At 48.9% G+C, this 22879-nt stretch overlaps 2 protein-coding genes across 6 annotated transcripts in view; both read left to right on the top strand.

The window, feature by feature from the left end:
- LOC307208548 (zinc finger protein 500-like) overlaps positions 1-22879 on the top strand; it is a 77047-nt gene that overhangs the window by 25728 nt on the left and 28440 nt on the right. The window lies entirely within an intron of this gene.
- LOC307208185 (uncharacterized protein) lies at positions 1839-21611 on the top strand. Of its 5 annotated transcripts, none has more exons than XM_079962668.1 (5): positions 1839-2107; positions 7232-8174; positions 12716-12851; positions 15939-16697; positions 19913-21611. In XM_079962668.1, the coding sequence occupies exons 2-5, from the start codon at positions 7407-7409 to the stop codon at positions 20299-20301; spliced, it is 2052 nt and encodes a 683-aa protein (XP_079818794.1). In that variant the 5' UTR covers positions 1839-2107; positions 7232-7406; the 3' UTR covers positions 20302-21611. The 5 variants fall into 5 exon arrangements, with proteins under 5 accessions (XP_079818794.1, XP_079818792.1, XP_079818793.1 ...); XM_079962666.1 differs by lacking the exon at positions 1839-2107 and adding an exon at positions 2594-2899; XM_079962667.1 differs by lacking the exon at positions 1839-2107 and adding an exon at positions 3001-3528.

Raw genomic sequence — 22879 nt, 5'->3', positions numbered from 1 at the left:
GGGGTGAGCTCCCGTTGCTCGGTCCCTGCTCCTGCCAACCTAGCAATTTGAAAGCACATCAATGTGCAAGTAGATAAATAGGTACCGCTCCGGTGGGAAGGTAAACGGGAGTTTTCGTGCGCTGCTCTGGTTCGCCAGAAGCGGCTTAGTCATGCTGGCCACGAGACCCGGAAGCTGTACGCTGGACAAGATGAACGTCGCAACCCCAGAGTCGTCCGTGACTGGACCTAATGGTCAGGGGTCCCTTTACCTTTACCTTTGTATATTATTTTGAGTTTTGGACAGTGCTTTCAATGAACTAATTCGGTTTAAGGGGAGAAGGGTGGGCTAATAATAATAATAATAATAATAATAATAATAATAATGAGTCAGACTACTAGTTGATCTAGTTGAATTGTTGTTAGCATTCCTCTGTCTAGGGCAGTGTTTTTCAACCACTGTTCCGCGGCACACTAGTGTGCCGTGAGATGTTGCCTGGTGTGCCGTGGGAAAATTGAAAAATTCGAAAAATTTAAAAATAAAGTACTTTATAATGTTTCATATTTCTGTTTACTTACTATTTCATAACAAAGTAATTATAAAATACTATCTTTGTGTTTATTTGTTTCATATTCAAGAGAATTACTTTATATATAGTCAATATAGGCACAGAGTTAAATTTTTTAACATTTTCTAATGGTGGTGTGCCTCGTGATTTTTTTCATGAAACAAGTGTGCCTTTGCCCAAAAAAGGTTGAAAAATACTGGTCTAGGGGACAAGGGAGGAGCGAGCCCGAAAATGAGAGTACATTGGTACCTTAGGTTAAGAACTTAATTTGTTCTGGAGGTCCGTTCTTAACCTGAAACTGTTCCTAACCTGAGGTACCACTTTATCAAGTCCTTGATATTTTAAGATTGTTTAAATGAATTTTCTAAAATGTAAAACCGAAAATTTAATAAAAATTGAGAGAGAGAGAAATCTGAAGGCAGCCCTGAATAGGAAAGCTTTATTTAATGTTTATGTTTTATTCTGTTTCTGTATAGGTTGTAAGCTGCTTGGAGTGGCTGGGGCAATAAATAACATCCCCACCATCATTACTGTTGTTGTTGTTTAGTCGTTTAGCCGTGTCCAACTCTTCGTGACCCCCTGGACCAGAGCACGCCAGGCCCTCCTGTCTTCCACTGCCTCCCGCAGTTTGGTCAGACTCATGTTTGTAGCTTCGAAGACACTATCCAACCATCTTGCCCTCTGTCGTCCCCTTCTCCTTGTGCCCTCCATCTTTCCCAACATCAGGGTCTTTTCCAGGGAGTCTTCTCTTCTCATGAGGTGGCCAAAGAATTGGATCCTCAGCTTCACGATCTGTCCTTCCAGTGAGCACTCAGGGCTGATTTCCTTAAGAATGGATCGGTTTGTTCTTCTTGCAGTCCATGGGACTCTCAAGAGTCTCCTCCAGCACCAAAATTCAAAGGAATCAATTCTTCGGCGATCTGCCTTCTTTATGGTCCAGCTCTCGCTTCCATACATCATCATCATCATTATTATTATTATTATTATTATTATTATTATTATTATCATCATCATTATTATTGAATAGGACGTCCCTCTTTTCATTGGAGAAATGTTGGAGAGCATGTATCAAGTCGCTGGGAATCCCAAGCATGGAGAGCTCTGCTGTGCTTGGCTCTGGCTTTTAGCTTCTGCACTTAAGTGGGCCTGATCCAGTTACCCTTTGGCCCGATCCGGCTGCCAGGCTCCTCTGAGCTTCTCCATTCCCAACCACCCCAACTTCTGCAGGCTCTGAGATGCTTCCTTGTGCAACCCGCCTCTCTCTCCTCCCCGCGCGCAAAGGACCAAGTTCCCCTGCCAGGCAGCAGTTCGAAAGGTGCAGCTCCTCCCGCAGGATGGCGGCGTGCCAGCCAGCCTTCCTACCCAGAATGGAGCTTTTCTCCTTCTCCTTCTCCTTCTCCTCTCCCCCTCTCCTCCTCCTCCTCCCCCTTTGCAATCCTGACCCCTAAAGAAGTGCAGTTCCTTTTCCTCCTATGGCCGGGCTCCTGAACAGCCACATCCTTCTTTTGTTCTCAGGTGGGAAAGCAAAAAAACACACCACCCAAAAACCGCTGGAAGCAGGTAACTGGGGTCAGGTTGCAAAATGCGTGTGCGATTTCTTCAATTTTATTCTCCAGCGTGTTTCTTTTTCCTCCCCTCCGATGAACTCTCCTGGAGGGGGAGCACGGCGCCTTTATTTATTTCTTGGAAAGCTCTTGCTGAATCGACTTTGTTTTCCAATGAGAGGCATTGTCTGGCTTTTAAATCCCTCCCTTAAAACCCTCTCCTTCCGCCTACTAGATCTTTTCTTCTGCTTTTTTTCTTTTTTTTAAACATTTCTGCCCTACCCACTGCCGTTTAACCCTCTCTTAGCTTCCCATCCTTTTCTTCTTCTTCTTTTCCTCTTTTTCTTTTTGCAAACCGCTTTTTAAAGAAACGAATCGCAGCAATTGCGCATCCAGGAGAACCCGCGCGCCACCCGAACGCATTTGGAGATTTAATCCTTGCGCGGGCGGGGAAAAATAAATACAAATCAATGGCTTGCAAACAGTTCCTTGGCTATTGCAATTTATTTTCTTCCCCTTTTTTTTTTTGGCCTTTTCTTACGAGGAGGTGCCGGACGGGTTAAACCGATAGAGGGCTGAGCGTCCCAGAGAGGACGAGAAACTTGAGCTTAGAAGAGCCGCTTAATACCCGAGGCCCTTTTCTGATGGGAGGAGAGAAAGGCGCACACATACAGAAAGAGAGGCTGGATTTTCCTTTTTTTTTTTAATTTAAAGAAGAGTTTGCATGAAAAACAACAATAATAATTGTTCCGTTGCAATAGAAAACTGCAGATCCTCCGGGAAAGAAATGCATTCGGGAACATGCACGGTGGGTAAAAAGCAGCGTCAGCCCAGCGAGCTTTGCAAAAAAAGAAAAGAGAAAAAAAGAGAGAGGGGAAAAGGGAAAGTTGAACCCCTCCCCGAAAAGCTCCTGATCAAATAAAAGTAGGAGAGAGGGAAGGATCCTGAGCCTCCCTCTTGCCCACCCCCAGGGCTGGGTTTTGTGCGGGTTGATCCCTCTCTCTCTCTCTCCCTCCAAGCATGGCCTCTCTGCTAGGACAATGGCAGAAGCTGCAGCTGATCCCAGATCCAAGGACAAGGCGGAAAGAAAGAGAGAGGATCCCCCGACCCTTATAATCCCGCTCCCTTCCTCCCCCACAAAATATAGATGGGGAGAGAGACGCCGATCACTTCTTCTTCCTCTTTTAAGGCTCTGCAGCCTCTGAAAGAAACGGTTGCACCTTTTTAGTGTGTGCAAGGTTAGAAAATAGCTTTTTTTTTAAAGAGTGTGTCTATGTACAAGTTAAGAGACATCTAAATTCTGATCCAGACCTCATTTGGTTTCCCTCGGCACTCAGTGCAGCCCCCATAAAGGGCTTGTTGTTATTTTATTTTTGTAAACATCCTGTGCAAGGGATTTTTAAAAAATGCTCTGCCTGAAGAAGAAGAAAAAAGCAGGTAAAACTAGCATGTTTCAGGGGGTTAAGATTTTGGGTTAGCCCATCTCTCCCTGATAAATGGGCTACCGTCCTATCAGAAGCTACAGAGCAGCAAGTCCCACTGAACTCAATAGGCTTACTCCCAGGAAAATGGGTACAAGGATGAACGCAAGCGCCTTTTCAATGAGACTTCTGCGATAGTCCATTTTAGTCTGCTAGATAACTTTCTAAAAAGTTTTCTCAATTCATTAACTTTTCATTGTGCTGTTATTTATTTTGTACCTTGTCAGTTTTCTCAGTTTGTTAACTCTTTCCATGTGCTGCTATTCATTAAAACATTTCACATCCCCACTCATCACATCATTTGGATTTTGATATGGGACACAGTAGGAAAATTCTTGCACTAAAATGTTAGAAATAGCCATAGATGCGTGAGATCTCAGAGAAAATGCTCCCCCCCCCCGTCAAATGAATGTTGGTTTAAGGAGGAAATGGATGGATTAATCAGTGATAACTTAATATAATGAATCTATTGGTAACCATCCTAATTTTAGTGTGTTGCAGTGTTGGGCTCTCTCCCAACTTGCAGATAAATGAGTAGGAACATCTTAATGGCCAAAGGCCCATCTAGTTGAATTTCCTGTTCTCACTGGAAACTGGCAAAAAATGTCCTCTCTGGCAGTTAGAACCTCTGTTGCATTCAGAGCCCTTCTGTTTGTGGTCAGATTTAAACTATAATCCAGGGGGCAGGGAGCCTTTTTCAAGCTGAGGGCCGCATTCCATTCTGGGTGAGCTCCTGGGGGCCACAAGCCAGTCATGAATAGGGCCAGCAGGAAATGTGGGCAGAGCAATGAATGCAAATTGTACATTTGTGCAGTAAACTTAAGTTTCCACAAACCAAGAAGTATTGGAGTTCATGAATGCATTCTAGCCAGGCGAAAACACGCGCAGAGGGTTTGAGGCATGCCTGCGGAGGGTGTGTGGCCTTGGGAGCGACTCAAGGGCCAGGTAGAGAGGTCTAGAGGGCCACATTGGGCCTCTGGCCCTGAGAGCGACCCCCCTTCCCGCAAATACTGTCTTATATTTTGGTTTTAGGAGGGGGCCATCAGAATTCCTTGTAAAGATGAGAAACTGCTCTGGGAACTGTAGTTCTGTGAAGGGAATAAAGATCTCTTAGCAACTGTCAGCACCCTTAACAAACTACAGTTCCCAGGATTCTTTGGGGGAAGCTATGACTGTTTGTGGTTTTGATCTATGGGCTACTTTTAAAATGAGGCTGCATTATAAATTGCGTTTTAACCTGTATTTTAAATTGTTCCCCCCTATTATGTTTTTACAGTAATTTTACTGGTGTTAGCCGCCCTGAGCCCGGCTCTGGCCGGGGAGGGCGGGGTATAAATAAAATTTATGAATTATTATTATTATTATTATTAAGTGGAATGATAGTGCTTTAAATGAAGAGTGTGGATGGAGCCTGGGAAATATCTCCATTTTGGCTTGTTGGAAGAGGGAAGTTTTTAGTAGGCTCCAAAAAGACTGCAACATTTAAAGGGAGAGCATTCCAAAGGGCAGGTACCACCATACTAAAAGGTGTGGAATGAACCTCTTGATAAGGTGCTATCTGCCGGAGGCTCTCATCAGCCGAGCATAGTGATCGCTTGGGTATATAATATTTTTTTAAAATTGTTTAAGTGTGCACAGACATAACAGTGAAAACAGTATATTGTTAAAATATTAAACTTAGTATGCAACCTAAACCCAGTAAAACAGGGATATAAAAATGCAGAATGTGAAATAAAGCAGAAATTCGGAAGATTCAAACACATTAAACAGAGTCTGATCCTATTGGCCAGGGAAAGCCGGGGTAAAAATAGAAGTCTTTGCAAGACAACTGAAGCCATTAGTGGTTTCTGCTTTTGGTGTGGCGATGAAAATAGCATTCCTTGATCTCTCTCTACTTTATACTCTTCATGCTTTGAGGTGTTTTTTTCCCCCCTCCTAAAACCAAGCTGCTCATAAGTTTTATGAAATAAGTAAATAAAATTCCGCAGTACAAGACAGTTACCAAAAAAATAATAATCTTGATTTCTGGGCACTGCCCTGCAATATTTTGAAAGGTTCAGGGCCACAAGTGGGATTTCCCAAGGTGATCTAAGTCAGTCACAATGACGTCATGCGCGAGGAGCTTTGTAGTCCCAAAATTGGGATTCCAAGCACCATTTAAGTAGGGTTGCCATATTTCAAAAAGTGAAAATACGAACACAAAAGTTGTTGAGATGTTTTCAAGGAAATTCGCCAAAATCTACACTTCCAACATGGGTTGACATACATCCGGATTTCCCCAGACATCCCAGTGATTTTCTGCCCGGACAGTGTTTCCGACAGCCGAATCCCGGCTATGTCCGAGAAATTCCAGACGTATGGCTACCCTAACATAAGGCGCTGCCAAATGGGAGTTTCCCCCCTCATTGTTTTAGCAGGAGATCCCAGGCAAATGTGCATAGATAGGTAAAGGGACCCCTGACCATTAGGTCCAGTCATGACCGACTCTGGGGTCGTGCACTCATCTCGCTCTATAGGCCGAGGGGGCCGGCGTACAGCTTCCAGGTCATGTGGCCAGCATGACTAAGCCGCTTCTGGCGAGCCAGAGCAGCGCACGGAAATGCCGTTTACCTTCCCGCTGGAGCGGTACCTGTTTATCTACTTGTACTTTGACGTGCTTTCGAACTGCTAGGTTGGCAGGAGCTGGGACCGAGCAACGGGAGCTCACCCATGGTGGGGATTCGAACCGCCGATCTTCTGATTGGCAAGTCCTAGGCTCTGTGGTTTAACCCACGGCGCCACCCGCGTCCCTTGTGCATAGATACCCCCCTCCTAAAATGAAAGAGAAATTCCTCCTGCCCTGGCTGCCATTTTAGCAGACATCCGTCCAGCCTCTGCTTAAATACATCGTCCGTTCCACGCAGTCCTTTTCTTCTAGAAAAGTAGGTGCCGGTACTTCGGCGGTTGAACAGCCCTTACTGTCAGAAAGTTCTTCCTGATGTTTGGTCAGAATCTCCTTTCCTGTAACTTGAATCCATTGATTTGAGTCCCACCCTGTGGAGCAGGATAAAACAAGCTTGTTCCCTCTTCCATGTGACAGGCCTTTAGGTATTTGAAGATGGCTGTCGTATCTCCTCTCACTCCTCTCCACTTTTCCAGGCTAAATTACCTCATCCGTTCCTCACAGGGCTTGGTTCCAGGACCCTTGATCATCTTGCTTGCCTTCCTCTGCACATCTTCCAGCTTGTCAATATCTTTCTTAAATTCTGCTCTGCAGAACAGGACACAGGACTCCAGGTGTGGTCTGACCAAGATAGAATACAGCAAGAATATGATTTCCCTTGGGCCATTCCACGCCAAATCACTTGGTGCCACGTGGTCTCACAACTCAGATTTTCTTTAAAAAAAAATTATGTGTAGATAACCTCAAATTAATTTTTAAAGATTTTTTTTGGTCCAAAATTGGGCCCAGGAGAATTTCTTTTTTAATATTTCTGCATTAGTTTAGAAAAAAACAGCTGTTTCGCTTATTTTTCAACCAATTGGGCATATTTTGGTATCAAAGCTGATTTGGTCTCTGTAAATGAAGGTGTAAAATACAATAGGTTGGGGGATCCCTTGGCTGTTTTTAACTGAGAATTCTTCTCTGTTAATTTCTGTTTTTCTTCCTTGCTCTTCAGGTAGAAGGCCCTGCCATCAAACATTGATCTCCATGTGCTTCTGAGGCAAAGACGACCCCATCGCAGCAGCCAGTTTTTCCGCAGGTGTAAGCCAGAAGGCGGAGGCCGGACGCATTCCTCTCCCAGAGAAACCCTTCGTGTTTTCGGAGAAGGCCGGCGGTTAGGCTGTCTCAAAATGGCCGCCAAGCGGGGCGCAACTTCGAGCCTCCATTTGCAGGGCGAGCTGGAGCAGGTGGCCCGGCGGCGGAAGAAGATGGAGGTTGAGGAGGACGAACACGAGAACCCCGAGCCAGAGGAAGGTTGGCGGGGGAAAGGAGAGGCCTCCCGCGGCCCCCGAGACAAAGAGGAGAGGCTGCCCAGGGGCCGGACGGCTCATCAGAAGGCCCTCCTCAACGCCACTCGCTCCCCTCGCTCGGGGTGGAGAAACCCGCCAACGTCCCGGCCAGCAGAGTGGGAAGACAGGCGAGCCTTTCCATCCTCCCTCGAGGGGCCGGCAGCGGCCCGCCCGTGGCCCAGGAGCGGACGGGCGTCCCGCCACCAGCAGGGCCTGGTCGGGGAAGGCCCCGAGGCCCACAACAGCCTGGACTCCGGGGAGATTGGCGAGTCTGGGGTGGTGAAAGTGAAGGAGGAGGTCTTGGGCGACGACTCAGCCAGCATGGAGATGAAGCGCCAGCGCTTCCGCCAGTTCCGCTACCAGGAGGCCGAGGGCCCCCGCGAGGTGTGCAGCCAGCTCTGGTACCTGTGCCATCGGTGGCTGAAGCCCGAGAGGCACACCAAGGAGCAGATCCTGGAGCTGCTGATCCTGGAGCAGTTCCTGGCCATCCTGCCGCCAGAGATCCAGAGCTGGGTGAGGGAACACGAACCGGAGACGTGCTCCCAGGCGGCCGCTTTGGCCGAGGATTTCCTACAGATGCAGAGGGAGGCAGAGAGAAGGGAGCAGCAGGTGAGACAGAGACTCATCCTGATCGGCATCTGTGCGCATGCGTGAATGTGCGTTTGGGGAGCAGCAAACATTTGGGGGAGAATACCGATCCTGGCTGGAAGAGCGGGTGGCGCTGTGGTCTAAATCACTGAGCCTCTTGGGCTTGCTGATCAAAAGGTCGGCGGTTCAAATTCCCACAATGGGGTGAGCTCCCGTTGCTCAGTCCCAGCTCCTGCCAACCTAGCAGTTCGAAAGCACACATGTGCAAGTAGATAAATAGGTACCGCTCTGGCAGGAAGGTAAACGGTGTTTCTGTGCGCTCTGGCTTCCATCACAGTGATCTGTTGTGCCTGAAACTGTTTAGTCATGCTGGCCACATGACTCGGAAAGTTGTCTTTGGACAAACGCCGCCTCCCTCGGCCTGAAAGCGAGATGAGCGCCGCAACCCCACAGTCGCCTTTGACTGGACTTAACCATCCAGGGGTCCTTTACCTTTACCTTATCTCTACTGGCTGCCAATTAGCTTCCGGTCCCAATTGAAAGTGCTGCTTTTGACCCATAAAGCCTTAAACGGCCCAGAGACGCAATACCTGAAAGACCGCTTCTCCCCATATAAACCGTCCCGGATTCTGCAGTCATCCTCTGAGGCCCTTCTTCACCTGCTTCCTCCACACTCCTCCTGCCCAGGCCACAACCTCATTGCTCATGCTGCGTTGCATCCTTGAGCGTTTCTGCCTGGATGGAGGATAGAGAGAGGGTGTGTGTGTGTGTGTAAACCAGTCTATAACAGGGTTTTTTTAAAAAAAAGAAACACCAAATTTATTTATTTCATAAAATTTATACACCGCTTGACAGTGAACCACAAACTAACCTAAAAGCAGTTTACAAAAAAAATAAAAATAGAAATTTCCGTAAGCACAATTAACAACAGTAATTTAAGTCTAACAATAGTCTTATCTTTTAAAATGTGTTAGGGGGACCTTGAGATCTGCAGGTATAGGTATAGGTATAGGTATATTAACAACAACAGCAACAACAACAACAGACTAAAAACAGGTTAAAACTCACATCAGCTTTCTAAACATCTGGGTAGGCTTGTTTAAACAAAAACATTTCTAGCTCGTCTTCTTTCTTCTTCTTTGGCGATCACTCATAGCCGAGTAATATTGTTTTCCATGAACACAGTTTTAACAATGAGTCTTTAAGTGACTGTGGAGGCCAATTCTGGATCTACACGACCTTCCACAGTGGGGACATAGGTTTCCAGGCGGGAGTTGATCATGGCAAGAGTTTGCCAAGCCTCTTAGCATGTTTCTGCCTTTCTTCCTGAGTTTGAGTGTCTTCAAAGCCCACGACACCTTTGGTAAAGGCTGTTGTCCAACTGGAGCGCTCGCAGGCCAGTGTTTCCCAGTTGTCAGTACAGTGGTGCCCCGCAAGACGAACGCCTCGCAAGACGGAAAACCCGCTAGACGAAAGGGTTTTCCATTTTGGAGGTGCTTCGCAAAACGAATTTCCTATGGGCTTGCTTCGCAAGACGAAAATGTCTTGCGAGTTCCTGTGGTTTTTTTTCCCTTTCCCCCCTCCCTTTTTCTAAGCCGCTAAGCCGCTAATAGCGCTAAGCTGCTAAGCCGTCAGTGGGCTTGCTTCGCAAGACGAAAAAACCGCAAGACGAAGAGAATCGCGGAACGAGAGCCAGTGTGGTGTAGTGGTTAAGAGCGGTAGTCTTGTAATCTGGGGAACCGGGTTCGAGTCTCCGCTCCTCCACATGCAGCTGCTGGGTGACCTTGGGCCAGTCACACTTCTCTGAAGTCTCTCAGCCCCACTCACCTCACAGAGTGTTTGTTGTGGGGGAGGAAGGGAAAGGAGAATATTAGCTGCTTTGAGACTCCTCAAAGGGAGTGAAAGGCGGGATATCAAATCCAAACTCCTCCTCTTCTTCTTCTTCTTTTTGTCTTGCGAGGCACCAATGTATTCATACTGCATTTCTTTAGATTTGCCTTGAGAGTGTCTTTTAACCTCTTTTGTTGACCACCAGTATTATGCTTTGCAGCAAAGTCACCTGCCTGTTGTCAAGAGGCAGGGAGTTCCGCAGTGTTCCACACTAACAGATTGATTTCTTACAAATGCAGGACTGGTATCACAAAGCACCCATGAGAGCCAATGCGTCAAATTTCCATTGGTTGCCCACCCACTTTCCCCCCTGTGTGAAAAACCCTTCCATGTGGCAAGGGGGCAATGCATCCCTCTGGCTGAAAAGGGTTTCCCTGCACCTACTGTAATTGCAAAAGCCCTGCCCTAAAGAGGGGCTGGGTTAGTCTATCTCCAAGGCTGCTTTCCACTCGAAAATTCCTTGCATTTTTAGAATTTCCCTACATACTGCTAAGAATGTGTCTGTTTACGAAAGCCTAAACCCAGGCGTATGCAAAGTCTGCTGGGACTGCATCCTGCCCAGCAGATCCTGCACTGAGCATTGGGGCTTTGGCGGAGGGAATTAGATGACCTTTGTTGTTTTCGTTTAGTCGTTTAGTCGTGTGCGACTCTTCGTGACCCCCTGGACCAGAGCACACCAGGCACTCCTGTCCTCCACTGCCTCCCGCAGTTTGGTCAGACTCATGCTGGTAGCTTCGAAAACACTGTCCAACCATCTCGTCCTCTGTCGTCCCCTTCTCCTTCTGCCCTCCATCTTTCCCAACATCAGGGTCTTCTCCAGGGAGTCTTCTCTTCTCATGAGGTGGCCAAAGTATTGGAGCCTCAGCCTCACGATCTGTCCTTCCAGTGAGCACACGGGGCTGATTTCCTTAAGAATGGAGGGGTTTGATCTTCTTGCAGTCCATGACCTAGTCCAGATTTATTAAATTTGTATACCTGTTGCTCAAAAAGAAGTATCCCTAAGCGGTGAATAATGGAATTGCATAAAACAATATACAGAGTTTAGTGCGTTAGAAGCAAACCATTCAAATAAACTAATAATACAAAACGCTTCAGTGCAACCTCAGTTGAAACAAGAACATTTTTAGCATCTTTTGCTAGGAAGACTTAATCAGAGACCTGCTGTGATAAGCTTCCAAGGCACTTTGAGGGTAAACCCATGCATATTCACTCTAGACATGACACCATTATTGATTTGAGTCCTTTGGAGGTGTCCAGACCTGGTCTGGCTGTATTAAGATCAATGTTTGTTGATGGTGCAGGGTTTCCTGGTTTGCCTGGTTGCACAGCACTGAGACACCTCAACCCTCTGTCTGTCGCCAACGGGTTGGACGCAGAGGAATGGTGGGAAGAATCAGCTGGGGAAGACGTCTCAGAGCCCGGGGTGTGATCGTTGAGCAACAATGAGTGGTCAGAGGGAGAAGACTGGGAAGAGGAAGGGTCGGAACAGGGCTTAGTGAGCGGGAAGAGTCTGTGGCAGAGAGAAGTCCAGAATCATGCAGAAGCTGAAGCAGGAAGGCCAAGAGGCAGAGATGGGTCAGGTGTCTCCTCCCCCTCCTGCTGCCAAAAGCTCCCCTCCGATTCCCAGAACCAGGAGAGGCATGAAAAGGGTGGAGGGAGAAGTAAGCTTCACGCAGGTGTAGTCTCAGATTGCTTGGGGGAAACCCTGGAGAGGAGAAGAGGCAGGGACCTTCAATCTCAGCAACTGCTTCATGGGGCAACACCTGCCGGAGATGAGTTGCTGTGCTCATTAGGCCTGACACTCCTGTGCTGATCCTGTTTTTGCTAATAAAGAGTTAACTCCAACTTGCACAGCGTGATTTACTACTGGCTGGCTCCTGACACTGTCCTGTCTCTCTCACACACCCCGTCCCCCCGTGACGCCTCATCTCATTTCTGTGTTTCTTTGGACATCCCATTTTTCTCTCACTTTTTCTGTGACCACCCATCCTATCTCTCTCTGGTTTGGGTTTGGTTTTTTGTATAGTTTTTATTAAGTTTTTCTATTTTACATTTTAGAATATTCATTTAAACAACCTTAAAATATCAGTGACTTCCCTTCTTCTCTTTCCATGGTTCGGTTTGCATGCCATAAGGTAAAGGGACCCCTGACCGTTAGGTCCAGTAATGGCCGACTCTAGGGTTGCGGCGCTGATCTCGCTTTATTGGCTGAGGGAGCCGGCGTACAGCTTCCGGGTCATGTGGCCAGCATGGCTAAGCCGCTTCCGGCGAACCAGAGCAGCGCACTAATATTCCCCCCACCCTTTCCCTGGGAACACTCGTAACCGAGCAAATGTGGAACAGTACTAGGGTGCTGGACCATCTCCAGGGAAACCCAGGTATTAAATCCCCATTCACCCAGTCACCAGCTCCCCGCTTATTCTACATCACAGGGTTGTTGTGACAACCCGAAGGACTTGCATGCTTTGTGCAAGAAGGGTGGGGTTTTGTTTTTTTTTGTTTTAAAGGAACCAGTTACATGAATTCTGACACTGTTTGCTGCAAGCTGCCTTTTACAAGCACTAACTAATACAGACCATTAACTTTAAGTGGCGTTTGGCCCTTACGTATTACCCTGCCTTTCTGAGCCCTACAATTTCGGACCTGATCAAGATCTTTGCTGCTCTTTTCAGGTGCTGGGTCTCTTCGAAATGGACAACGCAGATTCTCCAGAGCCGGAGCCAGAGCAAACTCCCTCCGACTCTGCGCCCAAGCCTCTGTTCAGGGAAGCAAAGCAAGAGGCCGATGAGGAAGAGGGCAGCAATTTGGGTAAGAAGTTCATTTTGCGTGGTTACCTTATTTGCTTACTGAGTCATCGCACCTGTTTTGGGTTCGTAGGCTCATTCCACCACCACCCCAACAAAATTCAGAGTGCCTGGCATCCAGGACTGTCCTCTCTGCCCCAAACATTTGCCCCACTGGGGAGTTTTGGAGCTTATTGCAAAAGTTCTCCTGATAGGCAACATTCCTCCAGCTTTTCTCGAGATGTTACCCTCCAAAGGATCTGCAACCTCTTCCACATTTTTGTGTCATCCCAGTCCTTCACTTGAGACTCGAATAAAGGGATTGGGCAGGCCTGCAAAATTCCTTTGTTCTCCATCCTTGGCACCTGAGAGATTACCTGTTGGAACAGGTGGGATGCTTCTGCTGTCCGAGGGGAAACCCTTGCTCTAGAAACATGCCTCCGGGGCGGCTGACATATTTTATTCCGTGTGGGGGCCTCTGTTTCATCTTTAAGGGGGTGGGGAAACCCTAGAGACCTTTTTGCTTGTTTGCGGGAGTCGTATCCACCTATCAGCTTCTAAGGAGCTTAAGATCAATGGCTACTTCTCAGCAGAGACCCTAGAGCAGAATGTGGTGGCTGAGCGAGTTTATTGCTTGTATCAAGCTGGATCTTTCTGCTAAATGGATCTCGAGCAATGCGTCTGGGAACAATCTGTTCCTGCCTGAGATGTTGCCAGTCAGGCTTGATGGGCTGGTGCAAAGCAACATTGGGCTGGCATCCTCTGTAATGCTTTTATCAGATTGCCACTGTTCCGTCAAAATGGACTGGCTGCTCAATTGAGAATCGTGGAAGGGACCCTGCGGGTCATCTAGTCCAACCCCCTGCAGTGCAGGAATCTTTTGTCCAACATGGGGCTCGAACCCACAACCCTGAGATTAAGAGTTGTCTCCTGCTCTACAGACTGAGCTTGGGATTTTCCTAAAAGAGAGGGTGGGAGGGCATTTGACCCTCCAGATGTTGCCGAACTGCCATCCCCATCGCCCTCAGCAAGCGCCAGGGAGGGTGAGTGCCGTCGTTCAACAACATCTGGAGGAGCAAAGTTTCCCCTACGCCGCCTAAAATGCTGCGCAAAATCTCGCCATCACTCCTGGCCATTTCATATTTTTAAAAAACGAATCTCAGGGTAGCAGGTGACGGGGAAATGCCTTTGCCCCAAACCCCAGAGAACCACTGCCAGGATTAGCTAGGAGTGCCCTCCATAGATTATTGTACTATAATTCCTATCATACCTGGCCGTGCTGGCTGGGGCTGATGGGTATTGGAGTCCAGCAACGTCTGGAGGGATATCCTGGGGACTGATCCATTTAGGGAAGCCGAGATGGTGTCTGTTGTTTTGAGATCAAGTAGGCTGGGAGCAGGACACGGGTGGCGCTGTGGGTTAAACCACAGAGCGTAGGGCTTGCCAATCAGAAGGTCGGCAGTTCGAATCCCCGTGAAGGGGTGAGCTCCCGTTGCTCGGTCCCTGCTCCTGCCAACCTAGCAGTTCGAAAGCACACATGTGCAAGTAGATAAATAGGTACCACTCCGGGGGGGGAAAGTAAATGGCGTTTCCGTGCGCTGCTCTGGTTCGCCAGAAGCGGCATAGTCAGGCTGGCCACATGACCCAGAAGCTGTACGCCGGCTCCCTCGGCCAGTAAAGCGAGATGAGCGCCGCAACCCCAGAGTCGGTCACGACTGGACCTAATGGTCAGGGGTCCCTTTACCTTTGCCTTAGGCTGGGAGCAAGAGAGTGATGATGGCCAACTTAGCTGTACAGTTCAGGTTTTTCAAATGCCGTGTCCCTTGAAGACAGAGGGTGGTGTTCAGCTAAGTATTACGGAGTGGAGTAGACCTTTGAAATGCTTGGACTTGGTCACGTTCGTTCATTTCGCTGGACAAGATGATCCTCAGGGTCGCTTCCAACTCTGATTTTACCACCCAAAGTTTTCTTACGTTTCTTATAACAATGCCAAATTATAATGCAATTACAATCCTTCAGATGCCAAATTACATAATTTAGATGGCCCCCCGCATGCTAAAATTGACTGTTTGATTGTTTTATTTATTCCTGCGTTCCAAAATCTTAATAATTTCAATTACATCCCAGTCAAAATAATATTCCCTTACACAACAACTGCAATATTAATAACTTCCATTCCTGTTGACACATTAAATGGTTTATAGAAGTACAAATGAGGAACTCAATCTATATAAGGGGTCGGCAAACTTTTTCAGCAGGGGGCCGGTCCACTGTCCCTCAGACCTTGTGGGGGGGGGGCGGACTATATTTTGGAAGGGGAAAAAATGAACGGATTCCTATGCCCCACAAATAACCCAGAGATGCTTTTTAAATAAAAGCACACATTCTACTCATGTAAAAACACGCTGATTCCCGGACCATCTGCGGGCCGGATTTAGAAGGCGATTGGGCTGGATCCGGCCTCGGGCCTTAGTTTGCCTACCCATTATCTATATCCTTGTTCTTCCTGTGTGTGGCAATTATTCTGTCCGTGATGTTTCTTCCTGTCCTTGTAAAATGTTGCCTATCTTTTCCCAGTTGTTGCTGTTCTCCTTCATGCCTTGGGTGGAACTAATAACGCAATGTTGTTTCAGAAATCCTCCATTGCTCCGTCCCTGTGCTTCATTGTTTTGCAACTTCCACAACAGCTGCAAAAATCACACTGTCCCAATAAATACCCTGTTTTCGCCATGTTTCTCTGGGCCATTTTTCTCTTACGTTTCTTTTTCGAGAGACAGAGTGATACAATATACATACAGTGGTACCTCAGGTTACATACGCTTCAGGTTACAGACGCTTCAGATTACACACTCCGCTAACCCAGAAATAGTGCTTCAGGTTAAGAACTTTGCTTCAGGATAAGAACAGAAATCGTGCTCCGGCGGCGCGGCGGCAGCAGGAGGCCCCATTAGCTAAAGTGGTGCTTCAGGTTAAGAACAGTTTCAGGTTAAGAACGGACCTCCGGAACGAATTAAGTACTTAACCCGAGGTGCCACTGTATAGAAAAGGTCCGAATCTGGTCCCTGGTGTGATCAGGATCTCTCTCTCTCCCCCTCCCCCTCTTTGCCCGCAGGCAACCTTGGGCAAGTGGCGCCCCGGGCAGGCGGCCCCCTCCCCCTGTACCCAGAGGAGGGCAGCTCCGACGACGAGGGCCTATTGGACCTTGTCTACGCCGCCAACCTTGAGATCCACAGCCGGCGGCCGCCCCGGAGGACCCGCCTCATCCGGATGCGCACCCACGAGTTGCAGGTGTCCGACGAGGAGTGCTTGACCCGCTTCCGCCTGGACCGACAGGCCATCCAGGACCTCTGCACCCTTCTGGCTCCCTACCTGGATGGCGCCTCGGCCAGCCGCAGGCACATCCCCACCTTGCAGAAGGTCCTGATTGCGCTGCAGGTGCTGGGCACCGGGTCCTTCCAGCGGATGACGGGCGACAACCTGCGCGTGTCGCAGTCGTCGGTCAGCCGCTGCCTCGACGCCTTCCTGGAGGCCATGCTGCGCCACGTCCACGAGCACATCACCTTCCCCACCACCGACTCGGAACTGCGCCGCACGCGGGAAGCCTTCTTCGACATCGCCGGCTTCCCCAACGTCATCGGGATCGTGGACTGCACCCATGTCCCCATCATCGCGCCAGCCGACATGCCGGCGCTCTACCGCAACTGCCACAACTTCCACAGCCTCAACGTGCAGGCCACCTGCGACGCCTCGGGGTGCTTCACCCACGTGCTGGCAAAATTCCCCGGCAGCGTCCACGACGCTCGGATATTCCAGCTCTCCCAGCTGCAGAGGCTCCTGGAGTCGTGGCCCGAAGGGAAGGGTTGGCTCCTGGGTGAGTATTTGAGTGTTCGGGGAGGCCCGTTCTGAGGTGAACGAACCATGTCTCTCTGCTCTGTCCCCACATTGGATGTCTGTGCTGCTGTCGTCTTCTTTGGCGATTCCTCGTAGCCGAGTAAGATTGTCTTACATCAGGAATGTCCAACACATCGATCACGATCTACTGGTCGATCCCTGCGAGGTTTTGGTAGATCGCGGTTGATTGGTGGCCTCCTTCCAGCCCCAGCCCCTCTCCCTGCATTGTTACAGAAGGGAAGGGACAGTTTAGAAACGGAGGCTGTTATCTGGTCAGCAATGGTAAGGTTAGTGGCTGCTTCTGTTCCTCCCTCCCTCAGAAGAGCTGCAAAAAAGTCCCTAACCCCCTCCAAAAAAAACTTGACAACTTTGACCTGAACCCCTAAAAAACGGGGGTAGATCACTGCCAGATTTTAATTTTGACAGTAGATCGCAGTCTCTCGGGAGTTGGCTACACCTGGTCTTCCATGAACACGGTCTTAACAGTGAGTCCGTAAGTGACTGTGTAGGCCAATTCTGGATCCACACGTCCTTCCACAATGGGAATATTGGATTCCAGGTGGCAGTTGATCACAGTGAAGGTTTGCCAAGCTGCCTTCCTCTTAGCACGCTTCTCTCTTTCATCCTGAGTTTGAGCGTCTTCAAAGCCCATGACACCTTTGGTAAAGGCTCTTCTCCAATTGGAGCGCTCACAGGCCATTGTTTCCCAGTTGTGGGTGTTGATGCTACATTTTTAAAGTTTTGCCTAAAACACCCACACAACATGTGCATAGGCAGCAAATATATGGGGTCCCGAGCCTTTCGGTACCCCACAGTAAAGTATTTAGTGGGGCGAGTTCCCCCAATATTTTCTGCAAGTTGATGTCTTCCTCCCTCCCTTCCTCTATTGGCCAGCCGCCTCCCCACACAGCCAGGCCAAGCTCCCCCGATATATATGGTTTATTTTAAATTTCATTTCTGAATTTCAGAAGTTTACAGAAGAATACATACTTTCCAAATACACACCCATTTCACATTCAACTTCCCCTCCACCCCTCCATGGTTCCCCCCATAGTTTCTAAGTTTGCCGCGTAATATAATTATTGTTTACCTTATCTTTTCCATGCTGGGCTCCCAGCAAATATTCAACTGCTGTTCTCCATTCAAATCCTACCTGCCTTTTTTTAAAAAACATGTTTCCAATAATTCTTTAAATACTCAAGAAAGGCTTCCACTCTTCCCTATAATCTGCCTCTTCTCGATCTCTAATTTTCATTGTTAAATTTGCCAATTCGGCATATTCTGCCAGTTTTTACAGCCACTTCTCTTGAGTAGGTATCTCCTGATTTCGCCATTATTATTTTTTTGCGAATAAAGTACTCTTGTTGCTGTCATGGGCTACAAAAATAGGTTCATCTGTCTTCTGAGCTCCCCTGATATTTTCTGAAAGTTGACACTGTGCTTCCTCATCTGCTCCACTCCCTGGCTGTGATAGCACCTTCCCCTCCAGCCAGGTGCCACCCACTTTTCCCGACTTTCTTCCTAGCTTTTGGCACCATTTCTGCACATGTCTGAGCTGGGCAGCTGGGAGAGGCAGGCAGGAAGGGCAGTGGGCGAGGTGAGGAGGAAGTGGGGGAGTGGTCGGTACGTTTCTGAGCACAATTCAAAGTGTTGGTGCTGACCTTTAAAGCCCTAAATGGCCTTGGCCCAGTATACCTGAAGGAGCGTCTCCATCCCCATCGTGGGGCTACCTTTGAAGGTGACCCGGAAACTACAACTAATCCAGAATGCGGCAGCTGGACTGGGGACTGGGAGCGGCTGCCAAGACCACATAACACCGGTCTTGAAAGACCCACACTGGCTCCCAGCACGTTTCCGAGCACAATTCAAAGTGTTGGTGCTGACCTTTAAAGCCCTAAACGGCCTCAGCCCAGTATACCTGAAGGAGCATCTCCACCCCCATCGTTCAGCCCAGACACTGAGGTCCAGCGCCGAGGGCCTTCTGGTGGTTCCCTCACTGCAAGAAGCTAAGTTACAGGGAACCAGGCAGAGGACCTTCTTGGTAGTGGCACCCGCCCTGTGGAACGCCCTCCCACCAAAGAGAACAACTACAGTGGTGCCATGCGCTTCAGGTTACATATGCTTCAGGTTACAGACTCTGCTAACCCAGAAATAGTACCTCGGGTTAAGAACTTTACCTCAGGATGAGAACAGAAATTGCATGGGGGAGGCAGCAGGAAGCCCCATTAGCTAAAGTGGTGCTTCAGGTTCAGAACAGTTTCAGGTTAAGAACGGACCTCTGGAACAAAACGCAAGGTACCACTGTACCAGACTTTTATAAGACATCTGAAGGCAGCCCTGTTTAGAGAAGCTTTTAATGTTTAACAGACTGTTGTATTTTAATATTTTGTTGGAAACCGCCCAGAGAGGCTGGGGAAACCCAGCCAGATAGGCAGGGTATAAGTAAATTATTATTATTATTATTATTATTATTATTATTATTATTATTATTAAACATGGGCGAGGGTGTGTAAGAGGGGGAGGCCTGTGCCCAGTTGTGTGTGGCAGAGGAACGTGCCCTCAGGGGAGCAGGGGGGAAGTGTGGAGATGGGAAATACAGTGGTGCCCCGCAAGACGAATGCCTCGCAAGACGAAAAACTCGCTAGACGAAAGAGTTTTCCGTTTTTTGAGGTGCTTCGCAAGACGAATTTCCCTATGGGCTTGCTTCACAAGACGAAACGTCTTGCGAGTTCTTGCAAGTTTGTTTCCTTTTTCTTAAAGCCGCTAAGCCGTTAATAGCCGCTAAGCCGCTAATAGCCGTGCTTTGCAAGACGAAAAAACCGCAAGACGAAGAGACTCGCGGAACGGATTAATTTCATCTTGCGAGGCACCACTGTATTTTGTTCAAATTGAGATCCAGTGTGGTGTAGTGGTTAAGAGTGGTAGTCTCGTAATCTGGTGAACCGGGTTCGCTCCCCCGCTCCTCCACATGCAGCTGCCGGGTGACCTTGGGCCAGTCACACTTCTTTGGAGTCTCTCAGCCCCACTCACCCCACAGAGTGTTTGTTGTGGGGGGAGGAAGGGAAACGAGATTGTTAGCTGCTTTGAGACTCCTTCGGGTAGTGATAAAGTGGGATATCAAATCCAAACTCTTCTTCTTCTTCTTCTTCTTCCTGTGCCGTTCACGCTCATGTTGCTCCCTCCTCTCCCCCGCAGGTGACAGTGGCTACCCCTTGCGCCCTTTCCTCATGACGCCGCACCCCGACGACGGCCCGGAGCCCGTGGCCCGCTACAACGCCACGCACGAGACGACGCGGATGGTGGTGGAGCAGGCCTTTGGGCAGCTCAAGATGCGCTTCCGCTGCCTCCACTCCACCGGCGGGCGGCTCATGCTTCGCCCAGAGAAGGTGGCCAAGGTGTTTGTGGTGTGCGCCATGCTGCACAACATGGCCCTCCGGCGCCAGTTGCCCATTATCAATGGCGGACAAGGGGTGGACACCGAGGTTCCCGTGCCTCCCTACCTGGAAACCGACAGCCTGGTGGAGCAAGACCCCCGCGGGGTGGATGTCCGGGAGCAGATCATTAGCACTTATTTCTCACAATAAATTTCGACTTTCGGTAGACGGCTCGCGGCTGGTTGCGTGTCCTTCGGGGTGTGGAAGAGGAAGGGCAGTCTTAGGTCGTCGTAAGCACTCCTCTCTCCCGTACTTAGATTCCCAGGGCGGTTGCATCCCGCCCAGCGACCAAAAACACCGAGAGTTTCCTTAGCGGGTGATCAAGGGCCTCACACTGTGTGGTTTAATCTCTCAGCGCACGATTCACCTGTGAAACTCCTTGCCACTGGAGGCAGTGATGGCCACGAATTTGGATGGCTTTCAAAGAGGATTAGGCAAATTCGTGGAGGAGGAGAGGGCTCTCGATGGCTACTAGCCAGGTTGGCTACCTCCACAGCTGAATGCTTCTGAATGCCAGTTCTTGGAAGGCTCAGATGGGGACAGTTCGTTTGGGCTTGGGTCCTGTTTTTGGGCTTCCCGCAGGCATCTGGTCAGCCACTGTGACGACAGGATGCTGGACTCGACGGCCCTTCCGTTCTCTGTGTCCCTTACGTATAAAACGGGAGTAGAGATTGACTTCTGAACTTGTCATGTAAGCTGCTACAACATCCCTGGTAAGCGGCCCTTGTTTATTGAAGTAAGGGGTAAAGCAAACTTGATCTCCCCTTATGAGGTGGAAATTTCCCCTTTACCTTTTCTGCAGATTAACTTCCCCACGTATAAAAACAAGTTCAAGCCCCATCAGTGTGGTAAAAGACCCAAAAGACTTCTCATTTCAACTTGGCCTACTCTGCTGCCACTGCCCACGAGTCTTAATTGCTGGAAAGGAAGCCAGAATGAGTTTAGCAGGGAGGTGGATGGGCTGCTTCAAACTACAGCAGGCATGGGAAACCTTTTGGCTCCTGCTGAACCACAACTCCCATGAGCCCCAGCAAGCATTGCCAGTGGGTATGGCTGATGGGAGTCGTAGTCCAGCAACATCTGGAGGACCAGCGGTTCCTCACATATGACCTACAGTTAATGCAGAGCTTTGCATTTCATCAAATTTGGCACAAGATAACTATGATATCTACGATCTCTCCAAGCACTTGGGGTCTAACAGTGAGAAGAGACAGCGTGGTGTAGCGGTTAGAGTGTCGGACTAGGAACCGGCAGACCAGGGTTCAAATCCCTACCCAGCCACAAAGCTCAAGGGGTGACCTTGGGCCAGTCACTTCCTCTTAGCCTAACCTACCTCACAGGGTTGTTGTGGGGAGTAAAATAGCAAGGGGAGAACCATGTGTGTTGCCTTGAGCTCCTTGGAGGAAAATGTTGGACTCAAATGCAATAAAGAAATAATAAAGATCCGCAACCCCACCGTGTTTTTGTTGTTGTTTTAGCTTAGTTTTAAGAGGGGGGGTGAACAGCAGCTAGAGGGAGGGATTTTTATTTATTTGTTTATTATTGCCATCAATCCCCCGTTATTTATCTATCCCATTATTATTATTTTTTGTTCCATTTATTTATTCCGTTTGCATCCTTTAAGATGCCCAAGGTGGCGTACATGTCTCTCTCCCCAATATTATCCTCACAACAACCATGTGAAGTCAGGTTAGGCTGGAAGTCAGTCATCGGTGAGCTTCGCTGCGGCCAAGCGGGGATTCGAACCCAGAATCTTTCATGCAACGGTGTCACCCGCTCTACTGGGGGAAAGGGGGAAACAAGACAAGTTTGCCACCAGTACTCCCATCTCAAGTCATGTTCCTGAAGTCCCTTTGTGGTCAACCGTGAGGACTTTTAGCAGCGGAAGGTGAGCTCACCGATCTCCCCCTGGGAAAGCTCTAATGGCGCCCATTAAATGGCGCTTCCTTGGGGTGGAGCATATGTTTGGCCCCCTGAAGCTTCCATGTTCAGCCCAAGCATCTCCAAGCAGAGCTATGAGAGAACACAAGGTTGCAAGTCCAATCCCCGCATGGGACAGCTGTATTGCAGGGGGTTGGACTAGATCAGGGGTCAGCAAACTTTCAGCAGGGGGCCGGTCCACTGTCCCTGAGACCTTGTGGAGGGCCAACTATATTTTGGAAAATAATAATGAACGAATTCCTATGCCCCACAAATAACCCAGAGATGCATTTAAAACAAAAGCACACATTCTACTCATGTAAAAGCACGCTGATTCCCAGACCGTCTGTGGGCCAGATTTAGAAGGTGATTGGGCCAGATCCAGCCCCCGGGCCTTAGTTTGCCTTCCCGTGGACTAGATCCCTTCCAAGTCCACAATTCTACGCTTCCATGCCGCTGGCTGGCGTGATTTCTGACGTACATCAGGGCACGCCCGCAAGAGCTTTACAGCAACAAAGGAACCTGCAGTGGGTCTCTGGCTGTTGTGGGACTCTGACTCCCATCAGCTCCCAGCCAGAATGGCGAACGGTCAGGGATGATGGTGGTCGGAGTCCCACAACAATTGGAATTTCCAGTTCTCCATCAATGAGGGAAGAGGATCAGCACAAAGGAGCATGCAATGAGCAGCACTGGCGCTGTGGTCTAAACCACAGAGCTTCTTGGGCTTGCCAATCAGAAGATCGGCAGTTCGAATCCCTGCGACGGGATGAGCTCCCGTTGCTCTGTCTCAGCTCCTGCCTACCTAGCA

The sequence above is a fragment of the Podarcis cretensis genome (genome assembly GCF_951804945.1).
Source record: "Podarcis cretensis genome assembly, chromosome: 2".
NCBI classification, from domain to species: domain Eukaryota; kingdom Metazoa; phylum Chordata; class Lepidosauria; order Squamata; family Lacertidae; genus Podarcis; species Podarcis cretensis.
This window is presented reverse-complemented; position numbering and strand designations above follow the sequence as displayed.

What these genes read in the sequence shown, in the direction of transcription:
- LOC307208185 (XM_079962668.1), top strand. Translation starts at nt 7,407, where the DNA reads ATGGCCGCCAAGCGGGGCGCAACTTCGAGCCTCCATTTGCAGGGCGAG. An exon ending in CAGAGAGAAGGGAGCAGCAG is followed by an intron (nt 8,175 to 12,715) that starts GTGAGACAGAGA and finishes TGCTCTTTTCAG; the next exon opens with GTGCTGGGTCTCTTCGAAAT. An exon ending in GGAAGAGGGCAGCAATTTGG is followed by an intron (nt 12,852 to 15,938) that starts GTAAGAAGTTCA and finishes CTTTGCCCGCAG; the next exon opens with GCAACCTTGGGCAAGTGGCG.